Source organism: Streptopelia decaocto, assembly GCF_964273445.1.
Source record: "Streptopelia decaocto genome assembly, chromosome: 3".
NCBI lineage: Eukaryota > Metazoa > Chordata > Aves > Columbiformes > Columbidae > Streptopelia > Streptopelia decaocto.
The window spans coordinates 26,886,807-26,904,925 of NC_138656.1; the positions used below are offsets into that span (position 1 = coordinate 26,886,807).

At 36.7% G+C, this 18,119-nt stretch overlaps 1 protein-coding gene across 1 annotated transcript in view; it reads left to right on the top strand.

Annotated features, from left to right (window-relative positions):
- Positions 1-18,119, top strand: part of MTA3 (metastasis associated 1 family member 3) — a gene marked incomplete at its 3' end in the record, with an annotated part of 128,224 nt that overhangs the window by 48,786 nt on the left and 61,319 nt on the right. Inside the window, exons 7-9 of the mRNA XM_082047911.1 lie at positions 4,189-4,291; positions 13,539-13,638; positions 14,976-15,164. Of these exons, the coding sequence (XP_081904037.1) occupies positions 4,189-4,291; positions 13,539-13,638; positions 14,976-15,164 (392 nt within the window). The remainder of the gene's footprint in view (positions 1-4,188; positions 4,292-13,538; positions 13,639-14,975; positions 15,165-18,119) is intronic.

An 18,119-nucleotide genomic window follows, 5' to 3' on the forward strand; every position in this document is an offset into this window, starting at 1 on the left:
TGACTGTTTACAGTGAATTCAGTTTATGCAGTTGAACTTAGTAAGTGTCAATAGATGAAGTTTGTACAGCCATCTGAAAGATGTTTTTCCTCCTGTACTTCGTGTAAAACTACTTTTCCTAGTGGCAATTACTTTGACATTTTGTAACTGGCTTTCTCAGTTAAGCTGTACATCATCCCCCCTCCCCCCTGGCCCCTATCAGTTTCTTGCCAAAAGCTGTCTGGTGTTTTCTCATAATTAACCTCTGTGTATGAATGTATAATTCATATTATACAGAGTGAATATGCTGACTGTTTTAGAAAGGAACTAATGAGCTTTTCATTGAAGGAGAAAGCTCAGATTTTACTTTAGACAGGCAGGCTCAGTGTGTGGAACTTTGTTCGTACCTAGACAGTATGAGAAAATCCAATGTGATGTTATTTCTCTCATCTGTGACTTTGAGAAGAAGTTTCCAGACAAGCAGTCTAAATAGCAGTATGAGAAGTTGGTGCATGAATTGAAACCTCATTTTCAGTGATTAGTTCCTTATTTTTACAATGCTGTATAGCACACGAAACTATGTTCAAAAAGGCATTTAGGATTATCTGCAGTTAGCATACTGCCAGAGAGTTCTGGCAAAAATCTGTTAAACGCTCTGTCTTTTAAATCTGACCCCATATTTCAATAACAGAGGTGTCATTGTGTTGGATGCTGGATTGGACTAAGGGAGGATAAAAACTGATATGTATCCCTCTTCCACATCCTTGCAGTGTAGCTAAGATACATTCCTGGTTTACAGGTATAAAAGTGAAAAACAAAGATGAAGACACTGAATTTACTTCTTAGATACATGCTAAGCGTTAAGGATATAAGCATCTAGAAAGGGCCTTCATCTTTAAGTGCTTAGGTACCTAGTGGTCTGGGTAATTAACGCACGAGTCAAAACTCCTGGCTCATTTCAAGAGATTGCATCAAGGCCTGAATTAATTTCCACAGTAGGAGGAACTCTGCAACACAAACTGTTGGTCTGCTGTCCAGCTGCTGTCCATGGATGTGTCTGCCTTCTTGCTATGACCAAAAAATTGCAACCACAGATTTTCTGTCCGATGTGATTAAGGATCCAGCAGCTGCTACCTCTGTTTTGCGTACTGTGTAAGATGGGTTCACTCAGAAAGCCGAGCACTGCAGGTGTTTAGGTTTTATGTTTGGCTTGAAGTGACTGCTAAATTACTTGTTTAAAAGGGAAATCGAACGATTACGTTGAAAAATAGTGAAAATTATGCAAAATACAAACCCAAGAAATTTTAGCTGACAAGTGGAGTCACTAAAAACCGTCTTCCTGGCTATTTTTCAATCAACTGCCTCATCAACTGTTTCTCATTAAAAGCAGAATTTGCATTGTTTCCCTGAAAACAAACAATCAAACAAATCTAACGTCTATAGATTTCATATTTCAGTTTCTTAAAAAGATACACTATTGCAGCATTGTTAGATATGTGTGAAATTAAAAGAATCGCACTCTAGGAAAATGATGCCATTTACTTTAGTTGGGTATGTTATAAGAATGCTGAACGTAATGTACTAATTATCTTGGGGGTGTTTATCTGCAGGAAGTAAAGTCTAAAAGACTAAGTAGATCTTTAATTTCTTGTAGTTTATCTTAATTGCATGCTGTTAAAAGTTGCATTTGGTTTACTTTTGTTTTGTAAATGTTTCTTACAGCTGTTTTCTGGGGGGGCAGATCCTGCTTTCCTTTGTTTAAAATGACTGAGATCTGGAACGTTTTTAAGAAAAAAAAAAACCCAAATGTTTTCCTTTTTAGTAAAAACGAACCATGAGAAGTAAGGCATTGAATGATTGATGAGGAGAAAACCAGGTATATTTCTGGCCATGTACTAATGTTTTCCAGTAAAATTAATATTCAGGATTAGATTGATTACAATAAAATTATAAGCAGTGCTCGAAATGAATTGGATACGTTGGTATGTCATAGCAGTCATTCAAAAAATAGCCTATCACCTCTAAGAAGCTGTAATTGGTGTGTTGTTGGTGACAAGGGAAGGTAACACATAAATAACACTTCTCAGATGCAACAGTGAAAATGTGCAAAGGAAAACTCCCTGATTCGTTTAGGTGCTGGAGTCTGCAGTATAAGGAATAAATAACATATCGTCTGGAAACATCTCTGTCCACCACTGTTGCAAGAATATATAATATTGCAAATATTATATGTGTTTTGTTTATTTTGGTATGGATATTCCATTGCTCATGTTCTGTTTATGTCTACTGCCATTATAAAATATTGTTTGGCAAGATTTCAGATTTTTCTTTATCAGAGTTGCAACAACATTTTTTAGTAGCAATTCTTCAATTACCTCTAATTGAAGACAGACATGTAGTATTGCAATTTTATTCATCTTTTTGCGAACTGGATTCAGGAAAGTGTCTTGTTTTGGTTAGATACTTGTGCTGTGCTTGTATGATGTCTCTTTATGAGAAGAATGCCCTGCCTGAGAATTGTTATTATCATCAGGACGTGATGTCCTGAAACAGTTAACATTAAAGATACTTAAAAAATACATATTAACAGATTGAAATGAAGTGCTCAGAGATTATTTATAAAATGTAGAACATCACCCACAATGTGTCTGTCGCAGATGGAAAAGATGAATGTATTGACAAGTGTAGTCCATTGAATAAGTTTGTAGACCTAAAATCCTACCCGAGATTGCCAGAAATTAAGTTTGTCTCCAGTACTGGATGTGAATTAGCTAAAACAGAAGCAGAAGTCCCATTAGGCAGGCTTTATTCTTTATTGCCTGCATATCGGAAGAATGTAACTTCGTTTTCCTGAGAATGGAACTATGAAATTTGTTCCTGAAACATCAGCCAGACAGCATGGTGCAGTTTCTAATGTGTATTTGGTAGGGATAAATATGTACCACGTGTTCATTTCCTTCCAGAATGAATGTGTGGAAGAAATATGCCATATATGATCAGATTTCAGAAGAGCCAGTGTGTGGTTTGCAGGCTGTTTCCAGACTCTCAAGTGTACAGGTTATTTCATGTCTTGATGATACCGTGTGTGTTTAGACTGGCTGTTTTCCTTAAGCCATAAGAAATAGCACAGACTAAAGTCATCTTCAGAGAGGTACCTACACAGCCCAGATTTTCAAGGGAAATGCAATGGCTGTATTAGAGAACAGGTTTTTATTCTTGTAGTAGCTCATAAAAGAGACAAGTACTGGCAGCCAGCTAAACGTTGGAGTATTTCACATCTTCACCTAAGGAAGAACATGCTTGTATTCTCGAATACCAAGTAAAGACAAAGATTTTAACTTTGCTCTTGCCATCAGTTGTAGCCACGGATGTGTTGGCCGCATCCCACAGGTAAAGTTATTGGTGTAGTAGTCAAGCGAAGAGTTAGGCTTCAATATGAACGTGAATCATTGCAGCGTCTTCACACTTGACTGTTCTTCCACGCAGTACAAATGCCATAGTCTTTTAGTAATGAATAGATGGCAAATTACATTTCGGAAACTGCCACCCTTGTTTCAGCCACGTGCATGTATGCAAATCGCTCCGTTCAGACAAATGGAGTTGGGAAATGATGATGGAGTATGTAGTCGCTTTCTCGTGCTGTAGCTTTATATATTATTTTATAAGAGGATATAACTAGTCAACATACACAGCAGTTTTAAGAGTACATTTGTGTTAACATTACAGATAAAGGTAGTGGCTGAGAGCAATAAGTGAAAAAAATAATTAAATGTAGTAAATGGCATTTTTTCCATAATGGTTTTTATTTTGGAGCCATAGAATACAAATGATACAGAATTTAATTGCTAAAGCTGGTTAAGTGTAAAGTTAATTTTAATATGGCTTAAGTGAAACAGTAACTTTAATATAATTGAGAAACACTTTAAAGAAACCACTGGTTGCTTAAATTATGTTTTAAAGTTTATAATCACATTTTATGAACGTTCTTTGATACTATACTTCCTTAAATTGAAATTCTGATACTAAGGGAAGGTATTTATTTTACTGATGCTGCATTATAGAATTTAAATGGATAATTGCAATTGTTAAATACTGTGTGTGTGTGTGTGTTTAAAAATGTACAAATGTCTCTTTTAAACATAGTACAAGAAATACAGAGAGAAAAACATTGTAAGTAATAAGTGTTTTGTCCCATCTACCTTTTGACAGGAGAATTAGATGACAGAGAACAGGCAAAGCTGGAAGTTAAAGTATGGGATCCAGATAGCCCCCTTACTGACCGTCAGATTGACCAGTTTTTAGTTGTAGCACGGTAAGATTAAAATCCTCTAATAAAAAAAATTTCATTTCCTACTGACTATTTATCCCCCTATATCATGTTACTCAACGTTTTTGCCATTTTGTGAGCCCTTGTCTTTCCCACAGTTAGCTAAAAGAAAATCAGACCATAACATTCTGCGTATTTATTGAAGCTACCAATACAGAAGAGAGGAAAAGAGAGTGAGTTTTGGAATAATGCTACACTCCCTGTATTTCAGGTTGCAGTAGAATTTGATACTTCAAATGTAGACATCAGTCTGTTTTCCCCTCAGAGTAAATAAAGCATGATTTCAGTGCTAATGTTTCAGTCTTGTACTATAGTTCTCTGAATTTTATGGTGTAAAATAAAAGTTAAGAGTAGAAATAAAGAAAATGTTAACAAAGAATGGACGCAGAACTTGCACAATTTGCATTTAAACTGAATAATGTGCAATGCAGTTATTTTGGGTGAAAAAAAATCTGGCCAGCTCAATTTTATAAATTGACATGATAAAGCACATTTATGAAAGGAACATCAAAGCTCTTGGAATTAATAAACACCTTTAAAAATAATTTCTCAAATTAAAAAAAAAAAGACACTTTCTATACTCTGTAGACTTGTCACTGAATAACAACTCTGCACTCATAAGATACAGTATGGTTTGCCTGTATAGTACAAAGGTACTGTTCTGATGATGGCAGAGAACTTCTAATCACAGCTAATGTAGGAATTTTATCCTGAAGCACTTAATCTCCTGTATTTGCTGTAACCTGGTTGCAGAGCTTAGTCTCAAATCTTCTTGGGCAAATAATCCTTTACGTTCTTTCCAGGTTTTGTTGGTTATTCTTTCTCTCTTTTGAATAAAGCATTTCAGGAAGGAAATAGGGTGAAGTTGCTTTATATTTTCTAGCTTATGTGTCTGGTGAAATGGGTTGCTGATCTATTGTTTTACAGTTCAGATGCTGATCCACCTGGGTTTCTTCTTTCTCCCCACTTTGTACTGCTGTATCCTTTCTATACAGTGGTAAAAAATGACTGTCCCTGTTGAACTTAGAAGTGAGCCGGGGGGTTATAGGTGTGAACATGTGTCTGTTCAGAAGATCACAATGCCTGGTAGATGCTCCATAGAACAGAACCCATAAAACGGAGCAACTTCTATCACTAGCAGTGTAATACCTGGACATGTGTGTGCAGACCGTTATGGGGTGCCCTAAAAATGCCATCTGCCTGAAAATTATGTGCATTTTTGGAGAGTTCATTCATTGCCTTTGCATCCCTTCACTCCCCATCTTGCAGCCACTCTGGGGAGCTGGGGTAGTATACTGTGAAGTGTCCCCAGAGGGGTGTACCAGTAAGCAGTCTGCTGGGAAGTGACAGAAAATAAATGACATTTTTAGAGAAAAACACTCTTCTCTCTACTTATTTAAGTCATCTGGTGCAATGCTGTGCCCTGGCTAAGACTGCATTTGTTTAGAGGTTGATAAATGTCTGTAAATAAAGTTTCTGTTATGCTGGGAATGGGTCTTGGTCATAGCTGACTAGTTGCAGCTATCTGAGATCTTGTGGTAGGCAATCACTAACAGCCATCTGTAATCAGATGTTACTCAAGTCCCACTTTATTGATGTTCTTCCACAAAACTCTGTTTGCCTTTGTATGCTGTTTTTAAACTGACAAACTCTTTCGAAGCTCCTCTACACTTGTACTCACAGGCTGTAAGCTCAAATTTCTGTTGTACTAAGTACTTCTGAGACAGATTTTCACCAATTCCTAGAGATCATGATCGGGGCAGCTATAAATTCAGTATGTTGTGTGTTTGCAGGTAAATACTTGCATTATACTGGACCATTAAAAGCTGTTTGAGTGCCAGCGTAGTTGATGTAAACTGTGCTCACACACTCAGGAGATGTCTCTCTCTGCTGTGGCCTACCTGCAGTTCCCTTGGCGTTGACTGTGCCTGCTGGGTTTGCAGTGAGAATGGCATTTCTCTGGTTCCTGGAAGTTATGTTTAGTTTCACCACTTTGAAATTCTGGCAATAAGAACTTTTTCCTAAATGCATTCCTGTGTGTGATTTTGATTAAGTGTGTGTATGCTATCTGTATATTAAGTTTCAAAAGCATTTTCACATGACTTTTTTTACATGCTGCATCAAAGGCATCGCCTATTCTCAGTTTCTTCAGTCTGCTCTGGCTGAAGCAAAAGTTGCTTTTGTCCTTACAGGCTTTAGCTTTTTCAGTCACACAGGCCTGCTTTGTTGGTTCTTTAGAATGTGTTCAAATGCTCTCATTTTCTATTTGTGTTCCCCATTTTCAAGAATATTTATATTTGGCCTCAGGCATGTAGCTTTCCCTGTCTTAGCGGGTTTGTTCACTGTTTCAGGAATGAGATGCCTTTTTTCTAGGTTTATATGCTGGGTCAGTCCGGGCCTGTCACTAAGCCCTAGTGTGCAATAATTTGCTGGGTATGATGGTGGGAGGATGTGCCTGTCCTGTCCAGAAACTGGAGGTAGCAGTGCCAGAAAAACCCATGGAGATCTTGAAAACAGTGTAAGAGTACTTGAGTGGAAAGATCCTTAGCCGTGAGCTCCCTGAGTAGTCTTGTTTGACTCTGTGGATTTACAAATCTTGAAAGTACTTTTTTGCTGCTATAGAAGCATAATTTGGGTAAGGGTTCTTGCTTAACATAGCAAAAGCATCTGTTAGGAGAGGCTTGAGGCATCAGACTAATGTATTCTGGTTTTGAGTTGTTTTTTGGGTAACATGCCATCATTTATACTCTGGCAGTGAGAATTCCAACACCATTTTCTACTCCGTTCAAATAAGATATGGCTTCATCAACTAATTTTTGTTCTGTCATATATATTGGCAACAGTTGTTCTGTGTCTTCTGGCTTCCAAGAACAGGGCTCTGAGAAGCCGCACCAGCAGTTTAGATCTGTCCACATTGGCAAATAGTACAGTACAGTAGAAGTGGATTTGTAGAGTTGAAATGTTTGGTGCTGAAGACCTACCATCCACACTATGCACATTTTGAGCAGTTTTATTTTTAGGCTAGCTCTAATCTGATCCTGTGGACTAAATAACTGTGAGTATGTAGAACATAACAGAAATCCAGTTTATATTCGACACGGTACCTTCTGATGTTGGTTAAAGTGCAGTAGACAAAGTTGCTCTGCAACTTCATTGCTAATATGAACTAAAAGACTGGTATAGGTGCACCGTGTTTTCTTCAGTCATCAGTGTTTGTCATTCCTAATACTTCATTCTCTTGTGAGATCTCATGTTTTTGTTCTAATTCTGGTCCAAGTTGCATAGTATTAAGAAATAGAAACTTTCCTATTGTGTCTATAACATAATAGTCCTGCCTATTTTTCTGTTTTTAAATGTGTCAAGGAGCCAAAAATGGTCCTGACCAGACTCAATGTGGTAGGAGTTGTGCGCTCCAGTCTGGACGCTAAGAGCTGTAGATGTGACCCTTTTTTTTTTTTTTTTTTTTTTCCCCACTTTCTTTCTACTAATTTGGACTCTAATTCATTACATGCTAAGTTTTTGGTACATTCTAGTTCTGGTTATGTACTTTATGATGCAGTGAAATAGTTAAGAACTTAGTTAATTTATTCAGCTTCATCTAACTAGATTATCAACGTAGTCTTCTGGAAGGATTATATCTCTAAATTAAGCTATTTTTCAGACATTGTAGTCCCAACTTAATTCCAACTAAAACACAGTTTTGAAGACTAATTAAAATAGCCTTTAAGAATTGCATCTCTACCTTAAAATTTTGTTCCTTGATTTCTTTGAAATTAAAACGGCATTGCAATACCTCTGGCTAACATGGTATAGTCTCTTCATTTGAATGCCTGCTCAGAGAAGAATGGAAAGTTATGTGTTAGTCATTTTGAATTAGAGCTTGATCCTTGCTGTGTTATTTCCACTTTTTCATTTTCTCCAGGATGGTGATTATATTAATTTTCTGGTTTTTACTATTGATTTGGTTAGAAGTGCTCATGGTATATGGAGGTGTATTCGTTACATGAATTTGCCTTACAGTGAGGAAGGGAACACAATGCAGCTCCAACTAGCAGTGTATCTTTCATCATATTGAAGAAAAGAATACACTCGTCAACTGAGAACAATATGTAAACATATTGTAAAATGTGCTCAATACTCTATTCTAGCAAGATAATTCAGTGTAGTCAGTGGCAATAGACAGGATTCTCAAAGCTCATCAATAAAAATCAGTGCATAAAAGTCACTAGTTCGAAAGCTTTGATGTTAGTGTGCCTCTGCATTCTCTTTAGGTGGTGAGAAGTATGAGGAGTTGGAGTTCATTAAAGAGGTAATGACATTTGTGGCAGAATTTCAATGTAAAATTATGCAGTAAAGATGATGAAAAATCCTGATGTCAGTGCTACACTAGGAAAGCTAGCTGTTCACTAGCAAGGTGAACTACAGCATCTAGTGGTAAACAAATTTTTTTGAAATAAAAAGTAATAATACTTTCAAAATACTTTCACATGAAGTTTACTAGGAGTATGAAAAATGCTACGTTTCTGCGTGTCTATCATGCTTGGAAAATACACATTTATTCCTTTGTGCATTTTGTGTTACTGTATTTCTTCTTGACCAAATTAATTTGAAAACAACTAATTCAGACTTGGAGCTGAATTTTTTTTTTTTTTTTTTTCTTGATGAATTCTATTGCATTATATAGAAAAAAGTTCTGCAGTAGCATTTTCATGGACCTACTTTTTAGGGGCTGTAATTCTCCTCTGTGACTGTGAAATTGCAGGATGGGAGCACAGATGATCACTTAAATCATACCATGTGAATTAAACTACTTGTATGTATCAGATTCTATTTTTGTTGTATAATAAAGATTTTATGTATGTTCAGTTTCTGTTAATTTAGTAATGAAATTGAAGGTCACTTGTGGTGCATACTTGTGATCTCCCCTAACTTGGAGAGTCTTTCAGAGAAAGAATAGTTGCACGTGACTTCTTATGCTTATCATGTCATCTCCCTTTGCACTCTAAGTATCTGAAGTGATGATAATGAAGTATAGCACCATACAGACAGTTGCTTAGAAATGCAAGGAAAATTTGTCTTGTGGAACTCACTTTGCCGTGAATATGCTCTTCATGTCAGACTTTTACATTATCCAGTAGTAAAAATCTCAGGGGGATTTCTCAGCTTTAATTAATACGCTGGTGACATGTGTCTCCACTGAAGAATTATTTTTCTTTTTTCCAGGATTTTAAGTGTCACGAGACTCTCTTCAGGAGCAATCAGATATTAATTGACTGTTTGTAAAATGCGATTATTGATAGCAGTCTAAGAGGTCATCTTTTAGGATAGGTTCCAACTCACAGTGAAGGGGAACATTGGTATAATAATAGGGAAAACAAAAAGCCTTCCTAATATGTAGGAAACCACCAAAGATCCATTTAGTTGTTTTCCCCACAGATGTTAACTCTGAGGGGAGACGTAGGTCTCATTCATTTGCAATACGTGGGAAAAATTGTGAGTTTGTGGATTCATGTATGCACAGAGGTGCTTCACTTTAAACAGATTTGTCCAGAGTATTACCCACTACTCATCTGGTATCACTGAAACAGAGGAACAAGGTATACAAGTTAATGATTTTTAAAATAAACATCCTTGGGTTAGAAATTATATCTGTCTTAGCTGGATGAAATTTTGAGAATACAAGGTAGAAGAAAATAGAGTTACTAGCCTGAATGCAGAAATTTCTGGATGTGATTTGGTGCTGGACCACTGTTGCTACTGGGGAGACGAGTGACTGTTTTCATCCTGATGTATAACTGCAGTGGTTCCAGATTTTCTTTGGTAAATAATGGCCCTTTTCTGAACTAGATACTGATGAGCAATTAAATCTTTAGAAATGTGTTATGGCAGTCTTTTGTGTTTATTGCTTCATAATTTCATTGGCTACCAATACTAATCTTATGCAAAAAAATGAACAATTACTTCCTTTAATGTCTTAGACTTGAGTTATAAGAAATGTGGAACAATGTACTTTCTGAGTTCAGTACCTAATCTGACATTTTGCCTGAATGGAGGACACACTGGCACAATAAAATGATGATGAGCTACTCCACCCCTACAGAGTTCACGGTCAGGTTTTTTGGGGCACAGATATTGCTGAGTTTTGCTGAATTAGTGGATTTATTCCATCATCTTAGATTCTGGCAGCGGATTATCTTGATTTGTTTTATGTTTGTACGGTTGTCAGCTGCAATCTCTAAGTCCTTGAGAGAACGTTCTTGACTCTGGTCTTTGAGATAATTAAAACAAGGAAAACCTAATTAAGGTAATTTGCTCTAGCCCTTAAAGCTCTTATACCTGCTTGCTGATACAGCCTGTGCAGGGTGGTCTCTCTGCTGATATCACCAATGGTTTATCATTCTTGCCCATCTCTCTGCCACATGTGTAATTCACTGCCTGCCTGCCTTTTGGCTGTGGTGTATTTGGGGAGGCATGAGGAGTGTTGGTTTCTGCTTGAAATCTCAATACTTTAATTACTCATTGAATAACTAATCAGTGACTAGCTGGCTATGTGAGTTTATTGCTGTTATATAGATTCCATTAAAAATTTACAGATATTCTTTGGATTCTACCAACTTAATGGAACATTTACATTAAAGAGTCTGCTTAAAAGAAAAAAATTAGTAGTTAGGGTCTGACTGTTCAGCCTGCAGTGGTTTAGTACTGAGTTTTATTTTGGTAGCAGGTAGTTGAAGACAATAGTGTGTCTTCTGGGAAAACGCATTGGTTAGTTATTTGGGTTTTCATTTTAACATTTTAAAAATAATTACTTAGTAGTGTTAGAAAAAAAATCATACGAAAAAAAGACAAAGGAAATGTTTGACCTTTTAATCAATGTGTTCCTCATACCTGTATTCTAATTGGATAAACACAAAAGTTAAGGTATTTTAATAGTTTCTAAAGTTAATATTGAATTTGGATTTGGTTTGCATAGCTAGATTATACAGAGCCCTACATATCACTGTTAAGTTTTGAGACTAGTTACTATTCAACAGCCAAATGCTCTAGCATTCCTACACTTACTTTCATCATCTGAAAAATTCCCTGTATTTCACAAGTTTCCAGGGAAAGGTAAAATGTAAGTTATGTTGATTTCAAGTTATAACCACTGAACAGACACACTCCTGTTCCCCCCTCGAAATGATGCACTGCCCACATCTTGTGGTGGTTCTTACTTCTTTTGCACTCTCGTACCCCATGCTCCAGCACATTCCTCTCCTACTCAGTGCAGCACTGGAAGCGATGTCAACTAGTGCATCAATTCTTACCTCTTTGCCACTTACTCCAAATAAATCTAGCTTTATATTGTGTCTTAATTTTGACTTCACATATTGTGAATATAATTCACATATGGTTGGGCTCTAAAGTCAGCCTAGAAAGTTTGAAGGCAGCTTAATGTGTTAGAGTGCTGTAATTTCCATAGCATACTCTGATTTTATTTGAGAAGTATGGCCAAAATAAAATAGTGTTAATTATGCAAAAGGAAGATAAGAAGCTAGTAGGTAGCAGCAGAAGGGATATGCAGTCACACCACATGCTGCTTTCCTGGTTTGAACAGTAGTGACAGAAGGATTCCAGGAAAGACTGTCTAGCTACAGCCCTTACCAATGCCAACACATTTAGAGGGCTTGACTGACTATCAGGAAACGTGTTCACAATAAAGCCATATTCTTGGGACTGATTTGTGGACCGGTACTGTTCTATGTACTGCCAAACTTTAAAAAAGAAAATAGAACATGTGTTTCTGTGTTTTTCTCACATGTTTGTCATCTCTGCAAAGAGGGAGTGAAGGTTGTGGAACGACATTTGAATATAACTTATTTGTTCCGATCTAGAAATTTTAGCAGTTAATATCTGGAGTTGATCTGCTGTTGAGTCTTAACTGTGTCTTACAAGTTTTTGGCAGAGAGTACTGAAACATGCATTCAGTATTAAGTGTTTTGAGAGGCAAGATAAAATTGCAATAACAGATGTTATTACCAGTTTCTCCATGACCAGTGATGTACCTTAGTGAGTTAAACTCCTGGTGCACGTCACATTATTGTTGAATATTGGGGTTTAGAGTACACAGTAAGGTGGCACCTTCAGTGTGTTGATCTCTGTCAATGGCATTCCTCATTAGTGTAATTCTACACTGAGAACGTGTGTGAAATGCTGAATAAGACTCTAGTCCTTTAGTCCAGAGGTTGACACTGTATTAAAAATATTACATGAGTAATTGGATCTTTGAATTTAGAAGGACTTATGTTGTAACTGCAACAAATAGTTTTTTTCTGATATGATAGTGATGTGATGCGCCTCAAGAGTCATTATGCAACTCAGGGTGCAGGAGCAGCTTCTGTCCTAATAATTAATAATCTTTCTCATGTGTAACTGAATCTTTTCTGCCTCTATGATAGGCAGAATCTAGTCAAATTCTCTTAGGCATGTTTCCCTTCACCATGTGTGCTATATTTTAGATGTGCTTCCAAGAAAAGTTTGCAGTTTAGAACAGTCACTGTCACACTAATTCTTCATCTCTTTCTTATCTTGTGTTGCTCTGGTGAGTCTAATAAATGCCTTGTACAATACATCAATAAAAGTGCAAGAAAAAGGTAAAAGTTTGGAGAAGAATGTGTCCAGTTCAGTGATGCCATATTTTTCATTATTACATAAAACCTGTGACAAAAATATAGTTCTAGAGGTACCTAATAGTAAACTAATATGCTTTCTTTGCCTTATTAATGGAAGTAGTGGACCTGCATTACTGAAGTGACTAAAATGTTATTTATTTCCTCATAGGAACACAGTGAACCCCCTTTCTAAATTGTAATTTGCTAAACTGTATTTTAGCTTTTTAACTTTACAAATAATAGTCACTGTTGCAAAGCACAAACTGAGTAAGGTCTTTGGCTTCACAATTAATATAAAGTTGACACATCAGAATTCTCTTGAATATCTTTTGTTTCCATGCTGTTTTTCTTATAGGTAGGTGGTTACTTTTGGGGGGAGGAGGTCAGAATTTTTACTGCAGTGCTTGGTGATTTGTCCTTATCAAATTGTCCTTTATTAGCAAAGATCTGAAATCTTAAGAGTAACAGTATGCAATTTGTATTTTTAAAATAATGCTTTTATAGATATGACATAGAGTATGGTACTAGAAATTAGGTTTAATATTTCTATGCGTTTACTGTCTACTGTTTCTCTTTTATAGTGCGGTTGGCACGTTTGCTCGAGCACTGGACTGCAGTAGTTCTGTCAGGCAACCGAGCTTACACATGAGCGCAGCTGCTGCTTCACGAGACATCACACTGGTAGGTGGCTTCTTAGAAACCCTACAGCTCTTTTTACATCTGTCAATTCAACAATACCTATTACTCCAGATTCCCTGTCCTCTGGATATCTGTTTTCCTTTAGATACCTATGTGTTCCTTTAGGTGCCTGTGTGTATTGTAGATAATCCTGTGTGTTTTCTGGGTGTTGGTGTTGCCTTTGTAAAATAGATAAATTTACAAAGACATTAGCAGTAGTTGCTTATTATTTTAAGTATTTGTATACAGAATCATGGAGATGATAATTAATGCTAAAGTAGATCTGCTACTCGTCAGATACTTGAGTATTTGAACTAGAGGACACTCAATGAAGCTAACAGATCAGTTTAAAATAATTAGGGTACTGCCTTATATCTGTAGAGCTCCTGCAATTTAGTTACACAAAACTTTGTGAGAATGGACAATATCAGCAAGTTAAATAAGAGGTTAGAAAAGTTATGCATCATGGGTCCATAAGGGGGTACTGAGGAGACGAGGGAGAGCTGTATTGTCCAACATTCCTCATTCCCAAGATTTGTAGATGCTAGTGAATGAAATGCGAATTTACCTCAGACTGTGGTTAGACTTGGGTATTTTCTCTAAGTAACATCCCTGTTTTACACTTCCTGATACGACCTTACCGACACAATTCTGCTCACTTTAGATGCTTGGGTTTGGCTTTGTTTTTTTCCAACGAAATGGTTATTTAGTTTAAGATTTTTCATTTTATGAAGATTTCGTTGGATTAAGAATTTTGAATAAATCCCACACATTGTGCATCCTTCTTACTGTGTTCGGTGGTTAATAAAATAGATTCATCCTTATAGCAGTTTCTTCTTGTTTGAAAGTGTATGTGCAGTGCTGCTAATAAAGGGATACATTTAGTGTTTGAGTTCCATATAAATGTTTTTCCATTGCAAATGATCCATTAAGTTCCATTACGCTTAATGAAAGGCATGTCTTATAATGAGGCACCAGAGGAGCCCCCTGCCATGGTTCAATTATTGTGTCTGTCTGTTCTCATATTCCTATCCCCTCAGCTTTTTCAAACCCTTCTCTCTTGCTCTTTGGCAAAGTACTTCCTTCTAAGTTAAGAAAAGACATATTTGTCATTATAGTAGTTATTCTTTCAGATATTCCCATGTTAATTGGGAGCATATTTGGAGCAGCAGTTAAAGTACCAGTTCCACAGCAGAAAGCCTATGATATCAGGTTAGATTCTAAATTTAGCATTAGTTCTGGCTTCTTGCATGGCTTATAGAAAATAAGACATTGAATTTGCATTAACCAAAATGGCCTGCTGTCTATTTAAACAAATTTTATCTCCTTCTCTTTGCTAGTTTCATGCAATGGATACACTGCATAAACACAACTATGATTTGAGCAGTGCCATCAGTGTTCTAGTGCCACTTGGAGGGCCTGTCTTGTGCAGAGATGAAATGGAAGAGTGGTCAGCATCAGAAGCTAGTTTATTTGAAGAGGCATTGGAAAAGTATGGCAAGGACTTCAATGACATTCGACAAGACTTTGTAAGTATGAAAGTGGTAGCATTTTTTTGTTAGTGTTTTTTGCATGGGTGAGCGTAACTGCTTTCTGTAGGCTTGGAAGGTTGGCTAGTGGAGAAATCTTTGTAGCTGATATATGTAATAAACATACCTAGACATTTTATCTGGATGAAAGTCAATATGCTTTCTTGTTCAGTGCCATTCTTTGGAGAGATGTTGACAGAAGATAATTTGTTTAATGGTATAATACCGGGTAAGATGTCTCATGCTGATGTGTTTTGATAAGGATTTTTACAAGGATTTTACAAGCATCTGAAAATGTTTCAGTAGCTTTTCAGAACTTTTCCACAATTTCCAGTGAAATTCATTAGCAGCTACATGGCTGACTCCCATGAGTGTTTTTGAGAAAGCTGGGGTTTCCTTCTATGGTTAGCAGAGGGAAATTTATATTCAGATAGCTTTTAAAGTGCACTACAGGGAGTCATTTTGAGATATTAAGTATTTTGGCACTTTTGAAAAGTAAAGGAAGTGTTTTCCAATATGTTCTAACTACGCTGCTTTTGGTACTGAAGTATCAGACTATAGGGCAGCAAAGCTTTAATTTGTTGAACTCTAATGCAGAGTAATTAAAAGAAATAGATTCTAACACTGATTGCTGGAACTGCTAGTAATTTGACTGCAATTTTTTTACACATTTCTTGAAGAGCCTCTTTCTTTCAAGCAAAAATATTTCCTCTGTTGTACTAAGTTCAGATTGGGCTTTGTGAAAAGGTTTGGATTTGAGTCAAAGGAATGCCATTATTTAACACCGAAGTTGATTGAAACATTTTCACAAGAACTCATTCTGCCTGACTCAGAGCTCAGACTTTTTTTTTCTTTGCAGATGTTACTAATAATCTCTGTGAGGGGAATATGTTGCCGTATGGTAAATGTAGAAGTCCCCCCAAGACAGAGTGCGGGACGGTGGGAGGAGGCTCGGCACTGTGCTAAGCTATCTTGTCTTCACTTTGACAGTTCCGAAATGGAATAGATAATTGAATGAACTTGGGAAGGGAAGGCTATTGTTTTTCTCAAGGACTGACATTTTAACAGGTGTATTAGATCTGTGTGCTATTTTTGACATTCCCAAGGGAGAAAATGTTCACTGTATTCATCCCATAATGTTAAAAATTGCATCATGGATGAAACAGATCTGTTAAGTTCAAGAAAATATGATTACAAAAGAATATTTTATGGAGTTTAAGAACTGAAATCCTAGTGTAATCTACAATTCCTTATTATTTCTCATACACATAAATGGTCCTTAGCTGTAATTGTACAGTAGTTCAATAGCTATGTCTTCTAACTAAATGTTTCCTGATACATGGTATTTGGCTTTTCAAAATGCCCAAAGCGTATATTACAGATTTTATTGGCTGTTTACAAGTGGAGTCCTAACACAGTTAGTGAGCAAGTATGCCTAAGCCTTGTCTCTAAGATTTATGTAGTATTTTTATTTTCTGTATAATTTCTGTGTTATGTTACATGTAATTCTGTTGATATTCATACATTAAAGTGATACAGTGGAGTAATGTGTTGCAGGTCTCGCTTATGTGTTTGTACTGCTGAAATGCTAGACGCTTGAGTGAGTGTACTAGGAGCTGTTTAAAATGTTCAAATTTTATCTCAGATAGACTCCTGATACCGTCCCTTTTTCACTGAATCTTCCTTCCCAAAATATTTTCCCTCGCCTTCTTCCCAAAGTGAAAGACACACACGCCTAGAGGTAGGGTTGCGTAGCCTACCAAGGGTACATTAATGATGACTCAGGGTGCAGCAGAAATGGATGTGGGCTACTAATCAATTATAGTCTCAGTTAGAATAGGGATATTGTCTAAGCTTAGTCACTTTCTTTTTACCTTTGGAAGAATGGCATGTCATTTTTAAAACCTTGTGAGAAGAACATCTATTTTACCTATGAATTTAGATGGTAACTTAGTGCACACAGTCTTGATCTAATTCTGTGTAATCTGAAATATTTCAGCTATATTAAGCGTTGTGTAATCTTGGGATATCTTAATTTCTCCAGAGTAAAATTTGTGTACTAACTTGCTATTTAGTGTTCTAAAAGTATAGGGATTTGAAAACAAATATTTGGTTTTAAGTAATCATCTAAAATAGTCCTTCAAGATTTAGGTCATGGATATATGAAAAATTTCTGCAGGGTGAGGTAGGTATAAATACATAGCATTCGAGAAATGATTTTCCACAAGAATACGTTTATTTATTATCAGCCCTCTCTTCAGTGGCTATTCATTGAAAAGTAAGTACTCTTACATGCGTTGTAAGAGCATGGACAGAGAAGCTAATGCACTGGTAGTGTACGCGCTGACCTGTTCGGGTGTCCACGTAGGATCTAACTACTCTTACATTTATACAGTCCTAAAATTACATCTGGCCCTTTGAAGGCAACCACGAGGCTGATGTGGCCTCTGGTGAAAATGAGTTGGACACCCCTGATCTAATGATAAAATTAAACTCTATGATTCACGAGACTAAACCAGAGCCTAAGCAGTCCCGCAGTGGTGCCACGGTACAGGCAGGGCTGTCATGCTGCATGGTACGAAGTGGCTGGTAGCCCTGGCCTGAAGTAGAAGGGTTGTGTAGTACCTGCTTGAGTCTTCCTAAGCCAGAGGAGCTGCCTTTCTGAATCAGCCTGCATTTGCAAGGCACAACAGCTGCAATTGCAGCCCTTACCTGATAGTTATCTAAAGGGCAGGTTCATTTACTTTCCCAGCAATTAGAAAGAACTAGCACTGTTTGACATTCAGTGTGCAGCTCAATCATTAAGCTATAAACATTAAATATTAGTGAGCAAGACAATTATTATAAATTAAATGGTGTAAGGGAGTTTACCTTTCCTTTTAATAGACAGAAGCAGCTCATTTGTTTTCAGATTACCAGTCTAGCCTTTAAGTAATGGTTTTCATCACCTGTTGA